We start from the raw sequence: 22,046 nt of genomic DNA on the forward strand, positions 1-22,046 counted from the left end.
TCAGCAACCTCTGATTTTATCTCTTTGGTGAGACTGTGATACACTGCCACCCCTAACTGCGATGGAGGTCAGGAAGGTCTGCTAGAAAGAAGGGGTGACTGAACAACAGGCAGGCACCTCATAGTCTCTGTATCATCAATCTTCTCTTCAGTGCCAAAAGGACTTCTTCATTATTATTATTTTTTAAGTAAACTCTACCCCCAATGTGGGACTCAAACTCACGACTCCTCCAAGATCAAGATTTGCATGCTCCACTGACTGAGCCAGCCAGGGGCCCCACCAAAATGACTTCCTTAAAACACCGATTTAGGGGCGCCTGGGTGGCGCAGTCAGTGAAGCGTCTGCCTTTGGCGCAGGTCGTGATCCCGGGGTCCTGCAATCGAGTCCCACCTCAGGCTCCCTGCTCAGCAGAGAGCCTGCTTCTCCCTCTCCTCCCCACTCATGCTCTCTCTCTCGCTACCTCTGTCTCTCTCTCTCTCAAATAAATATATAAAATATTAAAATAAATAAATAAATAAATAAAATTAAAAAAAATAAAACAGATTTAACCAACTCACTCCTCAGCTTTAACTACTCTCTCCCTCCCTCCCTCCCACTGGCATCCCCGGCTCCTCAGCCTGGCACTGGGGCCCTTGGAGACTGGTCTCTGCTGCGCTGTCCTGCCCCACGTCCCCGCTCTGTTCTGTGTGCCCGCTGCCCTGAGCTCCCAGCTAGCCCTCTTGAACATGCCTTAGTGCCTTTGTACTTGCTGTTCTTACTGCTGGGTGTGTCCTTCCTTGGTCCTGCCTCCCCTCTTCCCTTCCCTCCAGCCATCACACCAGACAACTGCCATTCAGCTTTCTGTACTCCTCTTAAGTGTTCCCTCTTCTCTGAGAACCTTCCTGAACACCTTGAACAGGACATCTGAACACTTTTCCTCTCTCTGAAAACAGCTCTTCCATTTTCTTTGAGGTCCTGGCCTTCCCCTACTCCTAGTCCACTGGGATTTGGGGGGAGCCAACTTCTCCCTGGTTCCTGGGTGGGCATGTGCCCCAGGACTTGGCTGATGAGAATATTCCATCCCCCAGGCTATTATTATTGGGTCAGGGATGAGCATGTGACCCAAGCAGGGCTAATGAGAGCCAGTCTGGGTCTTTTATTGGAACTAATGGGAAACTAACACTCTCAGAGGTTACTGAGGCATGAATATGGAAGCCTAGTGCTGCTTGAGAGGGCCTGCTTATGAATGAGGCCAACACAGGAAACAAGAGGGCCAAGAGACAGAGCATGCCTGGATTTAGCCATGCCTCAAGGCAGAAATTACTACTTTGAACATTTCATTAATGTGAGCCAAATTTTTTTTCTTAAGCTAATTTGTCTTTTTTTTTTTTAACTCTTTATAAATAAAAGGCCCCTAATAAATGTCCTCCCAGTAGAAATGACTCCTCCCTCCTTTGTGTCTCCACTATCCTCTGTTGCCTCTCAGGCCATAGTATTCACCTGTTTACACGTCAGCGAATTCATCATGTCATTGCCCTATTTCTTTAAAACCTCTCAACAGCTTCCTGTTGCTTTTATTTTTTTTATTTTTAAAGATTTTATTCATTTATTTGAGAGAGAGACAGAGAGACAGAGAGGCAGAGCACAAGCAGGGGGAGTGGCAGGCAGAGGGAGAAGCAGGCTCCCCAATGAGCAGGGAGCCTGATGCAGGGCTCGGTCCCAGGACCCTGGGATTGTGACCTGAGCTGAAGGCAGACGCTTAACCGACTGAGCCACCCAGGCACCCCTTCCCGTTTTAGAATAAAGACCTGTATTAGTTACCTACTGCTACATAACAAATTACCCCCAAACTTAATGGCTTTAAATAACAAACATTTAGGGATGCGTGGGTGGCTCAGGGACGCCTGGGTGGCTGAACTTAAACTAGCTGGAGTTTGTTTCTTTTGCTTTCAGCTGAAAATCTTGATACACCCTGAGGGACCTGGGTCCTGCCAGTCTCTTTCCTTATCTGGTGACAGACTCTCCCTGTTTCAAGGTGATAAGCATCATCTTCCCTCAGGACCTTGGCACATGCTTTTCCCTCCACCTGGAACATCCTCTCCCCACCTCTTCCTGCTTACCCACGGGCTAATTCCTATTCATCCTTCAAGTCTCAGCTTGCGTGTCACTTCCTCAGAGAGACCTTCCCTGCTCTGCCTCCCCCTGCCATCCCACGCCTAGGCTCAGTCCTCCTATTATATGCTCTGGCTACATTGGCATTTTCTTTTTAGCATTTAATCACAATTGAATGAGGTCTTCTAGGACATGAAATTGTGTCTCATTCCAGGGTTCTGGCATATAGTAGGGGCTGAGGAAAAATAAATTCCTCTTCCCACACTCTCTAGGGACCTCTGTCTTACCCTAACAGCCCTCAGCCACACACTGCTCAGCTTCTATCAGACTTCCTGACTCTCAATATTTTCATTCAGGTGCAAGTAACAGATATCCCAACTCAAATGGGCTTAAGCAAAATAGTAAATGTATTGGCTTATGTAATTTTAAAGTCCAGGGGTGGATCAGGCTTAAGGAACAGCCCGACCAAGACTCATTCTCTCTTTTGCTTTCTTCCCTATGGCTCCATTCTCTGGCAGGTGCTCCCCAAGAGGTGACAAAGAAGGCTATCAACGGCTCTGGGCTCAAAACCTTCCCATTTAGCAACTCTTTCCCAATTGTTCTAGCAGAAGCCAGGAGGGTGGAGGTCATCTCCACGCAGATCACATCAGCTGAGCATGGGGTTCCTCAAGGAAGAAGAAAGGTAAATAGATACCAGGAGGCCCCAACAAGGTATGGTTACTATACTTGGTGATTCTGGAAGACTTTCTGCACAATAAACCATTCCTGCACATGGTGATTTAAAACAATTCTGTGTTGGGGGCGCCTGGGTGGCTCAGCGGTTAGGCGTCTGCCTTAGGCTCAGGTCATGGTCCCAGGGTCCTGGGATTGAGCCCCACATTGGGCTCCCTGCTCGGCAGGAAGCCTGCTTCTCCCTCTCCCTCTCCCCCTGCTTGTGTTCCCTCTCTTGCTGTGTCTCTGTCAAATAAATAAAATCTAAAAAATAAATAAATAAAACAATTCTGTGGATTCGGTGGGCTCAGCTTGGCAGTTTTCCTGCTGGTCTCTTCTGAGGTTGCTTATGCAGAATGTGCGGGCTGGATCGTCTAGGATAGCCTCCTTTACATGCCTGGAGCTGGCTGTTGGCCTCTCTCCACACGGGCTCCCATCTCCACTTGGTCTAGCCCAGGATTCCTTTTATAGTGGCAGGAGTGGAAGCTGCAAGGTTTACATTCTAGCCTTGGAAGTAGCACAGTGTCACCTCACTGCATCCTCTGATCAGAGCGAGTTTCGAGGCCAGCTCAGGTTCCCCATCTCGGTGGCCTGAGTGACAAATCCACGTCACAAAAGCACACAGATGCAGGGGAGCAAATGGCCTCATGAGAGGCCATTACCGAAACAATCAACTGTACTCCACAGCCCCTCTCTTCTAGGTCCTTGCACTTAAACTCTCCTCCCAACCTGGGTCCTTTGACCTTGATAACCACCGGAAGCTCAGCTCCTTCAAGAAGTCTTTCTGTGAAATCCTAGCAATAGTCCCTACCAGCCCACACTGACTTTTACCTTATCCATGAATTGACTCAATCGCTAAGCAGTTTCTAAAGCAATCACCGTCCTCTGCTGGACACCAGAGACCCACTATGATAAGACCCAGTTATTGTCCTCAAGGAGTTTCTAGTCTAAAAGAGGAGACAGGGAATTGACATAGTATAATAAGGGCAATGCTAGAGGGGGCACAGGGCATCATCAGAGAGCACAGAAGGACAGCCAACTCAGCCTTGGGGGTTGATGATCCTCTTAGGGTCATTGGGTTGACAGGGAAGCTGGAACTTGTATTAGACAGTACTCCTGGTCGTGATAGAAACCCACCTTAAATTGCCTTCAGGAAAAAAGAGTATTGACTTATAAGTAAAAAGTCCTGAGAGTACTGGTTTCAGGCCTGATTGGATCCAGGTGCTCATCAGAAATCAGTCACTTCTCAACTCTCAGCTCTTTTCCTCTGTGATGATTTAATTTTCATGCAGATGGTTTTTATGTGTTGGCAAAGATGGCTACTAACAGCCCCAGACTTATTCTGATTGCCAGGGAGTGGGGTCAGTCTCTCAGGACTATAGGACTACAGGTGGAAGAATGGAAGAGAGATATTACCCAAGGGAAAAGAGTATAAGAAAAGCTAATGAGTAGGGTGGCCATCAGGTGTCCTCCCAGGCAGGTGACTAAATTACAGCCTTCAAACAGTGTCCTCTGGAAGGAAGTGTCCTGAGGGAAGAGCAAGGGGGCCTTTGGAAGTAGAAATAGCAGGTGTGCTAACAAAGACTTGGAAACATGGCAGTCAGATCCCTCCATGTCTACTTCTTGGTTGTGTAAACTCTCCAAGATTTTGCCTCTGAGTTTCCACTGTAAAATCGAGCCTTTTCAAGTTCTTGAGGGCTAAATGAAATATCAAATACAGGGGCTTAGGAAAAATCATCTTATTCTCTTCAGTCTTCAAATAATAAGGCCCTGGGGACTGATCTGCTTTGTCCAGCAAGGAAAAAAAAAAAAAAAAAAAAAGGCACGTTCTCCACCTAGTGGCCACCAGGGTCATTGCGCTGTAGCACTGATGCATTTACAGAATCGTCTAAGGTTTCTTCTGAGTTTGGAGCCCCTGGACAGATGAAGCAGGATTTGTGGAGGACGGTGAGCCTCGGAGTGCCAGAACAGGGACATGCCTGCCCTCTCTGTAACGTGGGCTTGGCACAGGGCAGAGTAGGTGAGGTTTTTAGGTGGAGAGATGGCCCAAGGGAAAAATTGTTTTTCCTACTCTATCTGACACAGCTGAACAGAAGGAAGGTCTGGTTAGGGATGGGAACAGCTCATCTGGTAGGGGCTGCTGTGAGGGAAGGGCTGTCTTTGTTACCTCCTTGGGAGAACCCCTAACTGCCCATCCATCACCACCTCTTCAGGACTTGGGCTCAAACTGTGACTTCTTACAACTTCAACCTGACAGAAGATAGCAAGGCTTCAGGTCACATGAAGTTGGTGGCAGGGCTCAGACCAACACCCAGGGACACTGAATCCCAGACCAGTGTCCTCCATGACATGCTTCATGGCTGCTATATGGCTACATACATAGCTGTGTGTCTGCACTGAGTGGTTATTACATCCCAACTTGCTTTTCATCCAGCTCTGGGTTAAGAGCTTTACATGCATGATTCCATTGTCTTCTCCTCAGATGTCATTGGCTGCAGAATCTGAGGTGCCCCTGAGATGCCTGGGCTAAGCTGAGGGTCCTTAGCAGTGAAAGGTGACTTCTAGCTGGAGGCCAGAGAAGAGCCACCTCTGGCCAGCGTGTCCCCCCCCGCCCCCCAATCAGATTGAATTAGGTTTCTGGCATTTCATAAATCATTGACACTTAATACAGGACTCTGTGCCAGATGCCATGTCCTTCTGGTCTCACATCCCCAGGGAGACCCAGGGCTTACTTCAGGCCAATAATATAAGGAACATTTACATAGTCCTCATTTACATAGTATCTATCATATGTCAGGTACTGTAATTGTTTCATATGCATCTAGTCTTTTAATTCCCCAAACAACCCTCTAAGGTAGATACTAATGTTTCAGGAGTAGGTACAGGGCAGCTCGCCAAGATCACACAGCCCTGCAGAGCTACGATCTGAACCCCTGAACCCGGCTGCCTGACTCCAGCCTGAGTTTTTGCTGCTACACTAGACCGCCTCTTCAGGGCTGACACCTCTCCCTCCATGAGACCTTTCTTAGCCACCAGAGTCACGGGCATGAGCTCCCTCTGATGTTTACCTGTTGGATTGGGTATTGTGGGTCCTGGGCACTGACATGAGAGACCATTCTAGGCTAGGGAAATTCAAATCCGATCCCAGGGATGCTCATAGTAAGAGGGCCCCTGATGTGAAGTCAATATGAACCCTTGGGTTCAAATTCCCACGTGCCACAACAATGTCCAATATTAGAAAGACTGACAATACCAAGTGCTATCAAGTTGGTAAGTTGGTAGAACCACAGTGGAAAACCATATGGTAGTATCTAGACAAGCTAAACACACACCTATCCTATCATGCAGCAATTCTACTCCTGGGTTTATATGTGCACAGGCACACCAAATGACACATACAAAATTTTTCATAAGAGCTTTATTTATAATAGTTCAAAATGGAAATAACCCAATTGTCCATCAACAGAATGGCTAAACTGTGGTGTATTCATATAACGGACTACTACTACACAGCATGAAAAAAATGAACTTCTGACACACATAAAAACATGGATGAATCTCACAGACATAATATTAAGCAAAAGAGGATGTGATTCCATTTTTACAAAATTCAAGAGCAAGCAAAACTAATTTATGGTGATAGAGGTCAAAACAGTGTTTACTTCTGGGAGATAATAACTAGGAAGGGGAACAAGGGAAACTTCGGGGGAGCTGGCAATGTTCTGTATCTTGATCTGGAGGGTGACTGCCCAGATGTGCACACATATGTAAGGATTATCAAATTGTACTTGAAAAATTAGAGCACATTATGAAATGTAGCTCAGAAGTAAGGGAAAAAGTGGTATTTAAATAAAGACAATTTCTGGGTACGGCTTAAAGCAGTTATTTTTGCCCGCCCCCATCCACTCTTCTCCCTTAGTCTGGAAGGAGCCCCACACTTTCTTCTTTTCTCTTCCAGTCAATGTGTTTCAGGTGGAGCTCCTTCTTTCCCAGGCCCCAAATAAGGGCACCATTTCCCCTAGTCGCAGTGATTGGTTTAGGAATCGGAACAGGGCCAAGCTGGCTAATGAATCAATCCAGAATTTTTTCTTGGAACTAGTAAGAAAAGATGTTTTTTCTGTACTGTAGTTGCCTATCTATCAGGATACAAGCCTGGAACTGCCAGTGGCCATCTTGCTACCTTCTGGAGAGTCCGCCTGAGAAAGAGGCCACACAGAGGAAAGCGGAGTGAGATTAAATTCTTCCTGAAGACACTGTGTCAGAACCTGGATCTAGCCATCCCTGTATCGAAATTTTTCATTTGGTTAATCAATAAATTTTCCTTTTTAGCTAATCATTTTGATTTCAGTTTATTACAGTTATAACTGGAGTCTAATACACTGGAAATCTTGGGTAAAATTATGAGAAGTATGGGGGGGCTTGGAATATAAAATAACCACTGAGCCTTGTCCAATCTATTTTATGGTTGCTTGCCCTGTAAGACCATAGTCCTGCCAGAAGGTGCGTGGCACAGGCCCAGGGGTCCTGTGGGAAGGATTCTGGTCCTTGCTTGGAAAGGGTTCCAGACTAGCAATCTAGAGAACTGGATTCCACTCTCCATTTTGTTGCTTCTTAGTGGCAGGACCTTGGGCAAAATACTATACCTCTTTGAGTCTTTTTTATAAAATGGAATATCATTACCTAGTTCAAAAGGCTGTTATGCAGATCAAATGCAAGTTTCCCAACTTCTCCAGCTTTTTCATACCCTTTGGTGAGTTAGTGCCCACATCTGGGCATTCTCAATGCACCCTTTATGATCCTCTGACCATTGCCATAATGATCTTTATAGTGTGTGAGCTCCCCAATGGCAAGAAAATGTTCATCCCTGTGCCCTCTTGCCAACAGGGCTGGGCACACGGCTAGCAGAGACTCCTGAATCCAGACTAAGAGGTCTTATGCGCCAAGGGCTCATGATCTGGCAGCCCACCCACCCTTCTGCCCTTCATTTCCTTGCCTGATAGATGAGGCTGATTCTGACACCCTGGATAAGGTAAGAAGGACTCCAGGGAAACTGCTGGGACAGTCCTGGGCTTTGAATGCTGAGAGCTGGGAACCCACCATGGGGGCCGCGTAGGGCCCTTCCCAGCTTGTCAACAGCAGGTGCCAAGAACAGTTTGCTGAGTGAAGAATGGGGGCTGAGGCTGCCTGGGTACCCTTCTCAGATCTGGCTGTCTGAGACAAACACTGGACAAAGGGCTCCTGAGGCCATCACACTCACTCCTTCCCTAGCTCATTTCTGGGTCATAGAAAAGCTTCCTGCAAGAATCTCTAGGCCTATAAGTTGATGGAACAAACCTAGTGCCGAGTAAGAGCTGTGTAGGGAAAGGCCATCTTTCCTTATACACCCTCATTCATTCATACATTCATTCATTCAACAAACACTTCATGACACACCACTCCACATTAGAGAAGTAGAGATGAAAGAGGCTAGGTCTCAGCCCTGAAGGGATTAGCCTGGAGAGAGCCATACTGGACACAGCCTCCATTTTGGCTTCCCCGTCTGTCTCCTGTCCTGCTCCCCTGCATCTCTTCTCCACCGAACAGCCAGAATGATCCTCTCAAACAACGTAGATTCTCAGCTTAACCCCCCTAAAGACCTCCATAAAGCCCTCAGTGACAGGGGGAAGTAGATGAGTGGATGAGGTGGTATTAAGTTTAGGGCACCTGGGAAGGCTTCAACAAGGTTGCCAAGCAATTTAGATGTTTATCTCTGTGCCACCTCTTAAGATCAGTATTTAGAGCCCTGGGAGTCTGAGAGGGGTGAGGGTAAGTGGTCATGACACACATATTAGATCCAACGGCAATCTGGCACCAAATCCCAGGTCTGTTAAGTTGCAGTCTGGCTCATGGGAGAAATTCTTTATTTAGATGCTTCAGTGACCAAGAGACAGAGCATAAGCACACGCACACACACCCATACACAATACGTAAAGGCATTTCACAGGCAAAGGGACAGGCAATCGGGGGATGGGGCCATGAGAGCAGCTAGGGGCTTCTCTGACTCAATGAAGAGGGGCCTATGATGGTGACACTCCTTGGAATTCCTGCTTGAAAGCTACAAGGAAAAATCCACTCCCAGTGAAGTCCTCGGCTATAAAACACAGCAGAGCTGGAGAAATCGAAGCTTGGGGCCTGGGAAACATCTTTTTCCTCATTGCAGAAACCTGTACCAGCTCTCTTTTCTTTCCCTAGGGGTCCTATCCTGTTCCCCGGTACCCAGGAATCTCCTGGTGGATGATGGGAGAGGGCTAGCACCACAGCCACCTGGGCAGGTGGTCTGCTGCCTGAGGAGAAGGAGAGGGCTAGGGAGCCAGGAGCAGCAACGCACCTCAGAGCTGGGCTGGCACGAGGCGGTTTGCCTTCATGGCACAGAACCATCAAAGGACTTTGCATGTGGAGACTTGCCCACACGCCCCTGGGTCAGAGCACCTCTCCGACAGAGGAGGGGAAAGCCCCCCCCGGAGCTTTCCATGACCCCACAGGGTACTGAGGCCTCCTCCAGCTCTAGCTTTTCCCCAGCGGCTGCAGATCCTTAGCACCATTCAGGGACTGTGGAGAAGGGGCAGGAAGGACAGCACTGCTCTGCCAGGACTGTATCACTGCTCCAGGAGGAAACTGCACAGTGGGCAGAAAGCTGTCTGACTGGCCAGCATCTGGTCGCAGGCTCGGGAAAGCCTGTACTTTTTGGCGAAAAGGGGAGTGTCATATTAGCTCAAAGCGTCCATGGAGCAGCCATTTCCATCTACCCTTTCCCACCTAGGCCAAGGTCTGGTGTGAAAGCGCCAGGTTTCACTGGAGCTGCCTAGAGCCCAGGAAGAGCTCAGTTCTTTAGCTGCAGAGACTGATTCAAAAATGACCTGCAGAGGAAAGACAGGCCTGGGGCTCATGACATATGGCCCAAAGAGGCTGGGGAAGGGGAAAGGCCATCCTCCAAACTACTACCCTGTGAGGCCCCAAGTCCTCTCAGGATTCACCCCCTTCCCTTGTCCTGACCTACAGGGCCCACTCCAAAGGGGAAAAGCAGGGGTGGATTTCCCTGGACCAATCAGAGGCTACCTGTGGCCCACTCCTGCCTTAGGCCTACATGTTCTCCAGGTATAAGAAACGAGGAAGAGGGAGCCAAGGGCTGACCATGGTCACGGGAAGCTGGCTCATGGCTGGTTCAACCTGGGATGCCAGACAGAAACATCTCTAGTCTTCCAAGGTGGCTGAGTCTTTCTGAATGGTCTGCCTTTGCACTGGAATCTGGCCCAGGGGTGATGCCACTGTTTTTGGTGACCTGTAATTTGAGAAGGAATAAATGCACAGGGTCAGTTTGTGGTGGCTGGGCTGATGCTCCAGGTAGTTGATTCTAAAGAGAGTACAGCTCTTCCAGGGCCTTGGAGTAATAAGGAGGGCAGCTCTCCTTTACTGAGGGCCACTGCGGGCCTTGGAGTAATAAGGAGGGCAGCTCTCCTTTACTGAGGGCCATTGCATGCCTTGCACAATGCTTTGCTTCCAGCATCCTATTTCATCCTCATGGCAATTCTCCAAGGGGGGGGGAGATAGTACCCCCCTTTTATATATGAGGAAACTAGAGTTCAGAAAGTTTAAGTCACCTGCCCCCAGTAAGCTTTTTATTGTTGTTTCTAGTTATTCTAAAAAATCCCCCTGCCCCATAAGCTTTCTGAAAATGTGGATGACTCAGGATGGCAGCCCATGTCTCTCCACTATATCAAGCCATTTATTCTGCCTACAGGGCCCTATATGACCCTATATGACCTGGATAGTACAGACTGATCATTCTCTCCCGCACACTGAGTCAAAAGTGGCTCTCTTGTCACTCTCCATCCCACTCTCTGAGCATCTAGCAACACCTGATATTGTCTTATTTGTTTATGGATTTTTTTTTTTTTTTTTTTTGAGACAGAGAAAATGAGAGACAGAGAGCATGAGAGGGGGAGGGTCAGAGGGAGAAGCAGACTCCCCGCCGAGCAGGGAGCCTGATGCGGGACTCGATCCCGGGACTCCAGGATCATGACCTGAGCTGAAGGCAGTCGCTTAACCAACTGAGCCACCCAGGCGCCCCTGTTTATGGATTTGTTTAGGATCTGCTTCTACCACTAGATAGGGATCCAAAAGATCAGGGAACACTACTGGTCTTGGTTCCTACTGTAGCCCTAGTGCCCCAAACAGGGCCTGGCACATAATAGGTACTCAATAAATATTTGTTGAATGAATGAAAGCTTACCTCTAATAGCTCCCCTTTTTGGTACTAGCACTACACATACATTATCTCTAACTTTCATGTCAAGCTCCACTTGGAATGGCAGAGCACAATGAATGCACTTTGGAATCAAAAGATTTGAATTCTGGGTCTAACTCCAAGTAACTGTGCAATCTTGGGCAAGTCACTTAACCTACCTGACGTAAGGTTTCCTTGGGTTGGAAAAGGGGGGTTTGTGTGTCTTTAATTCAGAGCTGCTATTGCGAATTAAATGAGATTAAATTAGGTGTTCAACAAATTGTATCTATAATATCACAGAAAAGGAACTGGGTTCAGAGAGGTTTACTGACTCACCCAAAGTCCCATAGCTCAAAGTGTAGGAAGAAAATGGTAAACTCTAGCATTTTCAAGACGGGGTAGCCCCAGGGTAGGGCTCTGGCTGGTTCTAGGCGGTCTACTGAAACTGCCACCAGTCAAGCTGCAAGGAGGGTGTGCTGAAATGGGAGTGAGCCCCACCCGCTGGATTGCAGGGGCTTGTGTCAAGTTCATATCGAAAAGAAGCCTCAAGAGTCCTCCCAATTTAAGATATATATACAAATAAATAAGAAGACCTGCTGCAATGTGGGAGGGGAAACTTCAGGCAGAGAGGACCAAGGACATTTTGACTCTAATATTCTGTGTTTCCACCACCTTTAATTCATTCAGCTCTGTGAGCAATACGGAACCTACCACCAAAGTCAAAGAAATCATTTTAGTAGACTTGCTTGCCTGAAACTCAGTTTCCTCATCTATAAAATGGGGATATTCCCATCTCAGAAAGTTACGTAGTGGCACACTGTCCACACTACCCAGTTCCCTTCTGAGAGGAAGGGACAGACCCACGCGAGCCCTCCCCTGGCTAGGCCCTAGCCTCCTCATATCGCATGGTGCCACAACCTCCTTGTAAGCATGAAGCCTTGGAGGAGTGTGCTGTGAGCCAGACAAGCTTTAGTTTGAATTATAGGCTCTGCCTCATACTATCACTTGGAATGGTGGCTGCCTCTGTCTGTAATAATTCCTTCTTCTTAGGGCTGTTGTGAGGATTGCCTGAGATAATTTTTTTTTTTTTTTTTTAGATTTTATTTATTTGAGAGAGAGAGAGACAGAGATAGTGAGAGGGAGAGCACAAGTGGGGAGGAGAGGGAGAAGCAGGCTCCCCACAGAGCAGGGAGCCCGATGTGGGACTCAATCCCAGGACCCTGGGATCATGACCTGAGCCGAAGGCAGACGCTTAACCGACTGAGCCACCCAGGCGCCCTACCTGAGAGAATTTACTTGGCATATGCCCTGTAACAGAATAGGGGCTCAAAGAATGTTAGTCATTTTCAAGGTTTATATGAACAGATGACTGATTCTGTTTACCTCTTTCCTTCAAAGCACTTATCACAATTTGTAATTATTGGTTGTTTACTTGTTTATTGTTTGTCTCCTCCCATCAGAATGTAAGGTCATGAGAGCAGGGCCTGGGTCTCTGGCCACCACTCAGAGGGTGTTCAATAAATATTTGGTCTAGGAATGAACAAACCTGGTCATATTTGGTAATAACCCATAGAGGGAGCTCTTGCCACAAAATTGATGACAATCAAGAATAGGTTCTTTGCCCCGGTGGTGGGGACAAAAAAAGCTTCCCTAGTCAGACTGTTAAAGGGCAGAAAACCTAAGTACTTTTAGGAGACCATCAAGGAAACTATGTTTCTCTACTAAAACCTTCAGCCCAGCAGATCCAAAGGCTGCAGAGAAGCTGACGGGAGACAAACTTAAAGAGGAGACAATTCTTTCTGTTAACTGATTGATCTTTTGTTGACTGAGAAAAGGCTGCCAGGATTCCATTTTAGCAAAGGAATACTTGGCTTTGTTTTTATTTAGAAGACCTGAGTTCTTGTTGCAGACCCTTGAATTTCAAAGGACGATTACTCACTGGTTCTTGTGTTTGAAGCCGCTGACATGAGCTTGATACTGTTCTATGGAGTTCAGTACTATCTTACACGTCTTGCAGGGGTAGCCCTTCCCAGCTGAAACACACATAAAAATCAAGGTGCTTAGTTATCCAATAAAATGGGACCCGGGGACTGCTGCTTTTGACAGTAAATGCCCTTCTGAGGATGACGGATGGTGGGGTGAGGTTAGGTGGTTGGCCCTGATGAGAATCCCGGAGGCCTCATTGCTCATGGGGACACACGCTATGTGCCTATGTACTTCCTGGGGTTGGGAACCTCCTCATCCCCTGCAGCATCCCCAGCATTGGACCTGGTGCAGAGTAGCGGTCTGTTGAGTAAATAAAAGACTGACAGAACAAAGAGGTGACATTTGGTCTAACTGTCTTTTCTACCTTCTAACTGTGCTAAGTGGCCTCATTAAGAATGCCTTTCACTGAGAGATCTCTGGGAAACTGTCACTCTCCTTGGGCTTGCAATAATAGTAATAATGAGAATGCCTGCTACGAAAATTAATGTCTTTCTACCTTGGGGCCCACAGACACCCTCTCTTACTACCATGGTTGATCCAGTGACAAAGTGGTCTTTGTCCACATGGTCTAGTAGAGAGCATGGGTCAGGAGCCAAGATATGGAGCTGGACTCCTGGCTCTGCCTTCATGTGATCTTGGCTAAATCCCTTCCACTTTCTGATCCTCAACTTTTCTCAACTATAAGCCAATTACACCATAACTTATAACCATAATACTTATAATAAAAAGCAGCATTATTAACCAAGTACCTGATATAGGCCATACACACTAAATAATTTTGTCTGGCCCTCACAACGATCCTGTGAGAATCATTACCATTATTTTATAGGTGAGGAAAATAAGGCACAGTCACATGTCTAAGAACACAGAGTTAGGAAGTGGCAAACTCAGGCTTGGCTGGCCACAAAGGTTGTACTTTTTCTAGCGTGCCAAATATTAGCTGTACAAGAAAGGCAGCTGTACACATAACTTCAAGAGCCCTCTGGTTCTGACACTTTTCCAATCATCTGCCATCCTAAAGTTTCACAACTCCGGAGTGAGATCACCTAGGCTCAAATCCCAGCTCTATCATTTCTTACCTGTAGGACCACAGGCCAGTTACTTAACCTCTCTGAGATTTGGTTTCCTCATTTGTAAAAGTGGGGCTTCTCTGAGACTCAGGTTCCTTACCTATAAAATGAGGTTAATATTAGTATCAACCTCATAAGGTTATTATAATGATTTAAGTAAAAGCATTTGACACATAGTAAGTGCTCAACAAATGTGAGCTTTCATCACTAGTATTATTTTACTCTTATGGGTTCAGAGTGTCAGTCTGGTAAAGAGGTGGAGAGTATCTTTTAACCAGCCTTCTATTATGGCTGCTGTAGCTACTGTGAACACAAATGATCGCCTCTACTCCAACAAACTAGCCAATGTTCCCAGCTACATTTGTTTCCTTTGTATCTTCAGGTATTTCCTGGAAGACACATCCCTTAAAAGAATTTAAGGGGAAAATTATTGCAATCAGAATTCAGGTCCTTTTTAGACATTAATGGACAGAATTTCCAGAAGCCTTTACTTTAGACCCTCAGCTCTTCTCTCTTTAAACTCTCTAGGGGGTCTGATTCATTCCCCTGACTTTACCACCTAAAACATACGAAACTACCAATATTTAACATCTACTGACCTACCAAATGGCAGTATCTCTAACCCAGACCCTTCCTTTGAGGTTTAGAGCTATATATCCAACTGTCTACTTGGATATCTAATGGGCATCTTAAACTTAAGCTGATGAAACCTGGCTATCCACCTAATAGCTTAAGACTAAACCTGGTCACCATTCTTGACTATTCCCTTTTCTTCACCTCCCACATTTTTTTTTGGTAAAGATTTTATTTTTATGTAATCTCTTACACCCAACATGGGGCTTGAACTCACAACTCCAAGATCAAGAACTGCATGCCCTACTGACTGAGCCAGCCAGGCGCCCCTTGCCTCCCACATTTGACAGCCAAATCCTGGCAATTTTACTTCCAAATAGTTCTTGAATCCATCTACTTCTGTCTACCTTCTCCACTGCTACCTTAGTCCAAGCTCCCATCTTCTCCAGTATGAATTACTACAATATCCTCATTGCTGGGGTCTCCACACTCCCCTTCCTCCCTGTTCCAAAACATTCTCCACTTTGTAAGCAGAATGATCTAATAATGCTTAAACTGTCAGTGGCTTCCCAATGCTCTTAGGATAAAGGCCCAAATCCTTAACATGACCAACACCACCATGACTGGATGCTTGCTCATCTTCCCAGAATCGTTTTGCCCAACACTATTTTCTCCTTACACTCTGGGAAACCTTCCTTGATCCCTGCTCCCCCATCTTAAGTTATCCCATGTTTCCTTTTTTTTTTTTTTAAAGATTTGTCTATTTATTTGAGAGAGAGAGAGAGCGCACACGTGCACAAGCGGGGGGGGAGGGGCAGAGGGAGAGGGAGGGAGAGAATCCCAAGCAGATTCCCCACGGAGCCAGATGTGGGGCTTGATCCCAGGACTCTGAGATCATGACCTGAGCCAAAATCAAGAGCTGGGTGCTCAACCAATTGAGCTACCTAGGTGCCCCCCCACTTTTTAAAAGATTTATTTAGGGGCGCCTGGGTGGCTCAGATGGTTAAGCGTCTGCCTTCGGCTCAGGTCATGATCCCAGGGTCCTGGGATCGAGTCCCACATCGGGCTCCTGACTCAGCGGGGAGTCTGCTTCTTCCTCTCCCTCTGCCTCTCCCACTGCTCATGCTCTCTCTCTCTCTCTGTATCTTTGTGTCTCAAATGAATAAATAAAATCTTTAAAAAAAAATAAATAAAAGATTTATTTATTTATTTGAGAGAAAGAGAGAGAGCAAGAGCAGGGGGGAGGGGCAGAGAGAATCTTTTTTTTTTTTTTTAACTTTATTATTTATTTGAGAGAGAGAGGGATAGAGCACAAGCAGGGGGAGCAGCAGAGAGAGAGGGAGGAGCAGGCTCCCCGCTGAGCAGGGAGCCCGATGTGGGGCTCGATCCCAGGACCCCGATGTGGGGCTCGATCCCAGGACCCCGGAATCATGACCCGAGCCGAAGGCAGACGCTTAACCAACTGAGCCACCCAGGCGCCCTGGGCAGAGAGAATCTTAAGCAGAATCCAAGCTGGGGGCAGAGCCCAGCGCTGGGCTCGATCTCACAACCTGAGATCATGACCTTAGCCGAAACCAAGAGTCAGACGCTTAACCGACTGCTCTACCCCGGTGCCCCATTTTCTTTTTCTTTAATATTTTATTTTTAAGTAATCTCTACACCCAACATGGGGCTCAAACTTACAAACCTGAGATCAAGAGTTGTACACTCAGGGGGCGCCTGGGTGGCTCAGTCGTTAAGCATCTGCCTTCGGCTTGGGTCATGATCCCAGGGTCCTGGGATCGAGCCCCGCATCGGGCTCCCTGCTCCGCGGGAAGCCTGCTTCTCCCTCTCCCACTCCCGCTGCTTGTGTTCCCTCTCTCGCTGTATCTCTCTCTGTTAAATAAATAAAATCTTTAAAAAAAAAAAAAAAAAGAGTTGTACACTCAGGATGCCTGGGTGGCTGTCAGTTAAGTGTCTGCCTTTGGCTCAGGTCATGATCCCAGGGTCCTGGGATTGAGTCCCGCATCGAGCTCCCTGCTCGGAGGGGAGCCTGCTTCTCCCTCTGCCTGCCGCTCCCTCTGCTTGTGCGCTCTCTGACAAATAAATAAATAAAATTAAAAAAAAAAAAAAAAAAGAGTCACACACTCTCCTGACTGAGCCATCCAGGTGCCCCATTTGTTTAGTTATTTGATCAATGCCTATCTTCTCTGCTAACCTCTAAGCTCCATAAGAACATGGGCAATACCTGTCTTATTTACTACCATACATACAATGCCTGGCATATATTAGGAAAGAACCCAACAAATATTTCTTGGCTATATATGAATTTAACAAGACCTAAAACCTGTCCTATGTAGTGGTTGAAGAAACCAGAGGGATCAGTATGGGGCAGAGAAAGCAGACCTGTTCTATGTAGGAGGAAAGGCCCTAAGTAGGGAGAGAAAGTGATGGGGTAAAGCAGAGGAGGATCGCAGTAACCTCTGCTCTGGCATTTGGAAGGATGTGACTGCCTGAAATGCAGGCTTTAGTTATGGTATTCTTGGATAAACAAGAGACATATGAGCCTTAATTACAAAGCAAACTCCCAAGTCTTTGCTCTGCTTGGTGGATGCTGCATTCTGCTTGGGGGAGAGATCTGGACACCCTGGGTCATCTCACATTTGACCCATACTTGTCAGGAAACACTTTGACAAGAGCCCCATGGAAACTATTCTCTGGACCCAACATAGAACTTGACCTGAGTTTCAATGCTGGCTCTGCCTGCTGCTGCCTAGTGTGGGACTCAGGACAAATCACCTCATCTTTCTGATCCTAATGACCTCATTTGTAAAATGGGGATAATCAAACTTGCACAACAGAGCCGCTGTGAGGATTAAATCAGGTAATTACATGTGAGAGCATCTAGCTTAAGCCTGGAGTGCAGCAGCCGCAGGTAAGTATAGGATGACTGACTGATTGAATGAACAAACAAGTTTTGGCAGAGGCCAGCAGGGAAAAGTCAAGCTGCTAACAAACCTAAAACCTTTACTAAGGCGAAGTCCCTGTCAGCTCAAGCCACTGCTTTGCATATCCTAGATCAGCATCCCACTCTGTGGGTAAGAAGGGGGTCAGAGTGCGTTCAGTGCCTCTACTGATGTCCTGTAGTTGGAAAGCCTCCTGCCAAGTATACTCAGAGCTGGAGACAGGGGGAAGGAGTGTAAGTTTTGGAGCCAGACAGAGCCAGAGACACAGACTGATACTGTCACTTAACAACATCAGGTCCTATCAGCTGTTTGACCTTAGGCAAGTCACTCTGAGTCTCAACTTCTTTATCTGTGAAATGGAAAAAATCATACCTATTTTTAGGAATGCTGAGGGAATTAAATTATAATATATATGTTAATATCAAAGGGGGTGTGATACCCCTGCCCCCTGCCTAGGTTCTCATGAAAAATTTTGGCTGGTCTGTAAAGCAGTCAGATGCCTTAAGCAAGAAGAAAGGACCTAGGATACAGTTCTAGGATTAAGTATGGTAATTAGTCTTAGACAAATGGAGGAGTAGATATAGGAAGGAGACTTTGGCTTAAGATAATAGAATGGATACAAGTTAAGATAAGCAGCCTAAAACACGGCAGGGTCTAAGTCCTGGCAGTGGACAGAGATAATGAGAAAATGACCAGGGCAGGGCCAAATAAAGGAGGGCCAGGAGCTGGAGCAAAGAAGGGTCAGCTGCAAGAGAACCCTGGGTCATGCCGGCTGGATGCTATGTTGTCTCTATCAGTCTCAGGCCAAAATAGGAGGGTGTCATAGAAGAAGGGTTCTGGGACGCCTGGGTGGCTCAGTCGGTTAAGCAACTGCCTTCGGCTCAGGTCATGATCCTGGAGTCCCAGGATCGAGTCCCGCATCGGGCTCCCTGCTCAGTGGGGAGTCTGCTTCTTCCTCTGACCCTCTCCCCTCTCATACACTCTCTCTCTCAAATAAATAAAATTTAAAAAAAAAAAAAAAAAGAAGAAGAAGAAGGGTTCTGAGGAGCTTGGTTCTGAAGTCTCCAGATTCCTCAGCATATGGGGCTGATCCTGTTAAAGGGGAAGGCATTACTTGTATGTGGGAACACTATGTAAATATCCAATTTTGTTTTTGTTTTTTCTTTTTTAAAGATTTTATTTGTTTATTTATTTGACAGAGAGAGAGAGAGCACAAGCAGGGGGAGTGGCAGGCAGAGGGAGAAGCGGGCTTCTGACGTGGGACTCGATCCCAGGACCCCGGGATCATGACCTGAGCTGAAGGCAGACGCTTAACCAACTGAGCCACCCAGGCACCCTGTAAATATCCAAATTTTTTTTTTTTAATTTTAATTTTTATTTATTTATTTTTAAAGATTTTATTTATTTATTTGACAGAGAAAGACACAGCGAGAGAGGGAACACAAACGGGGAGTGGGAGAGGGAGAAGCAGACTCCCCGCCGAGCAGGGAGCCCGATGCGGGACTCGATCCCGGGACTCCAGGATCATGACCTGAGCCGAAGGCAGTCGCCCAACCAACCGAGCCACCCAGGCGCCCTGTAAATATCCAATTTTGAAGAGGTTTATAAAGCAAGGTCCTTCAGTGGCACTGGAAGAACACTCCTTAGCACCCTGCTGAAGTCACTGTTTCATGCCCATCTCATCTTGTCAGTACTGCTCAGTGATGACCTGTTTTGTATGGCTGCTTTGGGTTTGGGGGTTGTTAGAGAGGCATGATCTCTTCCCTTGCTCATATGTGGCCTGGAACATCTACAACATTTGGGTGTTCACCTTTCCAGGACTGTGGCAAGAGCACAGATGACCCTGAGCAGCAGGTTCCCTGAGGCCAAGTTGTTTGTACTTGGATGCCATGGGGGCCTCAAGAGTTGACTGTCTGGTGCTGCATCTCCATGGCCTGGGTGGAAACCCTGAGGACCCACTGAATGCTCACGTAGGCTCCAGGAGACAGGGACTGTTCCCTCAATGAGGGAAAACAGTAGGCGCTCAATAAACATTTACTGACTGAATGAAAGAGAAAATAATAATCTTCCCCTCCCCTACTCTTATTATAAGCCCTAAGTAGTTACTGTGATTGGGAAGGGCTCTTAACTCTTCATGAATGCTTACTCCTGTGATGCTGACTGGCATCTTGAAGTCAGGGAAAAACTAATGTTCTCTGAGTCAGAGTGGTGTCCTTTACCACACTATCCCAAGGATATAGGCAGGCCTGAGCTGCTGAGAGATGAGGGGCCCTGAGGACACTCTAAAATCTGACAGAGGCTACTGAGGTCTTCACACAGGAATGTGGATGACAGGGAGCTTAAATCAGAGGTTGCAAACTGGTGGCCCTTGGCCCAAATCTGGCTTGCAGACAGGTTTGACTCACACAGGGTTTAACATTTTTAAAATTTGGTAGCACATTTAAAACTGAGGGGCTTTTTCTTTTTTTTTTTTTTTAAGATTTTATCTTTAAGTAATCTCTACACCCAACATGGGGCTTGAACTCAGAACCCCAAGACCAAGAGTCATATGGTCTACTGACTGAGCCAGCCTGGCGCCCCTAAAAATGAGGGGAATTCTTAAAGAAATCTGACTTTCTAGAGTCTTTTGAAAAACGGAAGATACGGTAGTAACTAGCTGGAGCTGCCTAGGAGAGGCATGTACTCTTCAGCTGATCAAATCCCCTCTTGGCTCTTTCACTTATTTAAATTTCCTGTCTGGTTTCTGCAGGCATTTGAGTTTGCAACGCCTGCTTTAGATGTAAGGAAGAAAGGGCACAGCTTTGGTAGTCTGGGGAACTCCAGTACTCAGGCCCTGATCCAGCTCTGGGTGTGAGCTGGGCCCTCTTACCTGATGAGTCAGTCACAGCAGGGTCTGCCAGCCGCCCATAGTGTGCCATGAGTTTGAGCTTGGTTTCCTGTTTCCTGTGTTTCTTGCCCACATAATGTTGTTGAGCCATGACAGGGTCGTTGAAAGTCGCATGGCAGAGGCTGCAGAACTTGTCTGGGTCTATCATCTCTCTATTCTGGTGCAAGGCTAAGGTGGAGGCCACAAGGAAAGGGTTTGTAAGGCGTTTCGACAGAGCTGCGGTGAGAGAGTTCAAACAGAAACAATGAAAAGACCCAGAAGGTGCCAAGCTTTCTAGTCTGCTGAATGGAAAGAAAGGCTGGGTCACTAATCACACTTGCAGATGTGGCACTCTGCCTGTGTGACACACACGGAAAGCCTTCTCTAATTGGGAAAATTGGGAAGATTTGGGGGAGCTCAAAGACCAGCTACTTGATCAGCAGCTTTCACTACTTCAGGTACATGAATCCTGATTATCTCATATTCTGAGGAGGCTTCTGCTATCAAGTTGCCCAATTACAACAGACTAGAAACGTACATGTTTGTAGTCTTTTTATCCCTCAGAATTCCCAAGAACTTCACAGCAAGTGGGACAAGAAACCTGGGTGTTTTAGTCCCATCCTCAAAGTGCCCTAGTTACAGAGCTGGGAGCCAATGCACAGATGTAGCAACTGAGGGCCTGAGGACCTGGAGGGTCATTTAGAAAAGGCAACCATACTAGGGAGGCCTTTTGGGTTACACTGCCTTCCAGGCTGAGTAGGGGAGAGAGGGGATGACACTGACATTTAGTTACATGCTTTGTAAATGTTATTTCCTCCTTTGGTCCTCAGAACTATCCCATGAGATAGGTATCATTTTGCCACATTATAGAGAAAAACCAAGGTTCAGATGGGTAAAGTGACTTGTCCAAGATCACCCTGCTAGCGAGTGAACCTGTCTGTGTGACTCTAAAGACCATGCTGTCTTTGCTATGCCAGGCTGCCAGAATGTGGTAGGGTAACCTGAGGGCTACAGATCATGCTTCCACCTTCAGAAAACATCCCTGGCTTTGGTCAATGAATTCAGTTAATCAGAATCTGTTATAGGCATATGCATAAGCCTCCTGTGGGTCAACATATATCTTGATACTGATGGCAGGCAAGACTGCTGCTTTATGGAGTGGATGCCAAGACTCACTAATGAGTCCACGTGGCTAGAATGGTGTCAACCTAGTAACCACTGCTTTAAAAATGTGGCCTAGAACCCCCACCAATGGTGGAAGAGAAGTGGGGCTCAGCAGCACTCAGATCGATGGCTCAGATGCTTGTTCATCCCTGGACCACTTCAATGGGGGAAGTTTTGAGGATTTTTAGCAAGCCAGAGGAAACTTGCTGGCTTTTCTCACAATGGTTTTCCAGCATAGGAATCTCAATTTCCCTGACCACTAACTTTCCCTGTCCATTGTTTCAGCAAGTCACTTGAAAAGTAATGCACATGTTGTAGAATATTTAATACATGAGAAAATATTCAGTATGTGGTGTTATGTTAAAAAAAAGCAGGTT

The 22,046-nt window shown here is 46.8% G+C and overlaps 1 protein-coding gene across 7 annotated transcripts in view; it reads right to left on the reverse strand.

Annotated features, from left to right (window-relative positions):
- The window catches only part of ZNF346 (zinc finger protein 346), a 39,767-nt gene continuing 17,721 nt past the window's right edge, over positions 1–22,046 (reverse strand). For 2 of the 7 annotated variants that reach the window (XM_021698734.1, XM_044916816.1), the window contains 3 exons: positions 20,509–20,742; positions 13,005–13,098; positions 9,452–10,120 (listed from right to left, as the gene is read on the reverse strand). In XM_021698734.1, coding sequence (XP_021554409.1) covers positions 10,033–10,120; positions 13,005–13,098; positions 20,509–20,742 — 416 coding nt within the window. In that variant the 3' untranslated portion in view covers positions 9,452–10,032. Of the gene's footprint in view, positions 53–9,451; positions 10,121–13,004; positions 13,099–20,508; positions 20,743–22,046 lie in introns of those variants that run through there. The other 5 variants (XM_044916817.1, XM_021698732.1, XM_044916819.1 and 2 more) reach the window with 3 other exon arrangements.

Source organism: Neomonachus schauinslandi, chromosome 7 (assembly GCF_002201575.2).
Source record: "Neomonachus schauinslandi chromosome 7, ASM220157v2, whole genome shotgun sequence".
Taxonomy (NCBI): Eukaryota; Metazoa; Chordata; class Mammalia; order Carnivora; family Phocidae; genus Neomonachus; species Neomonachus schauinslandi.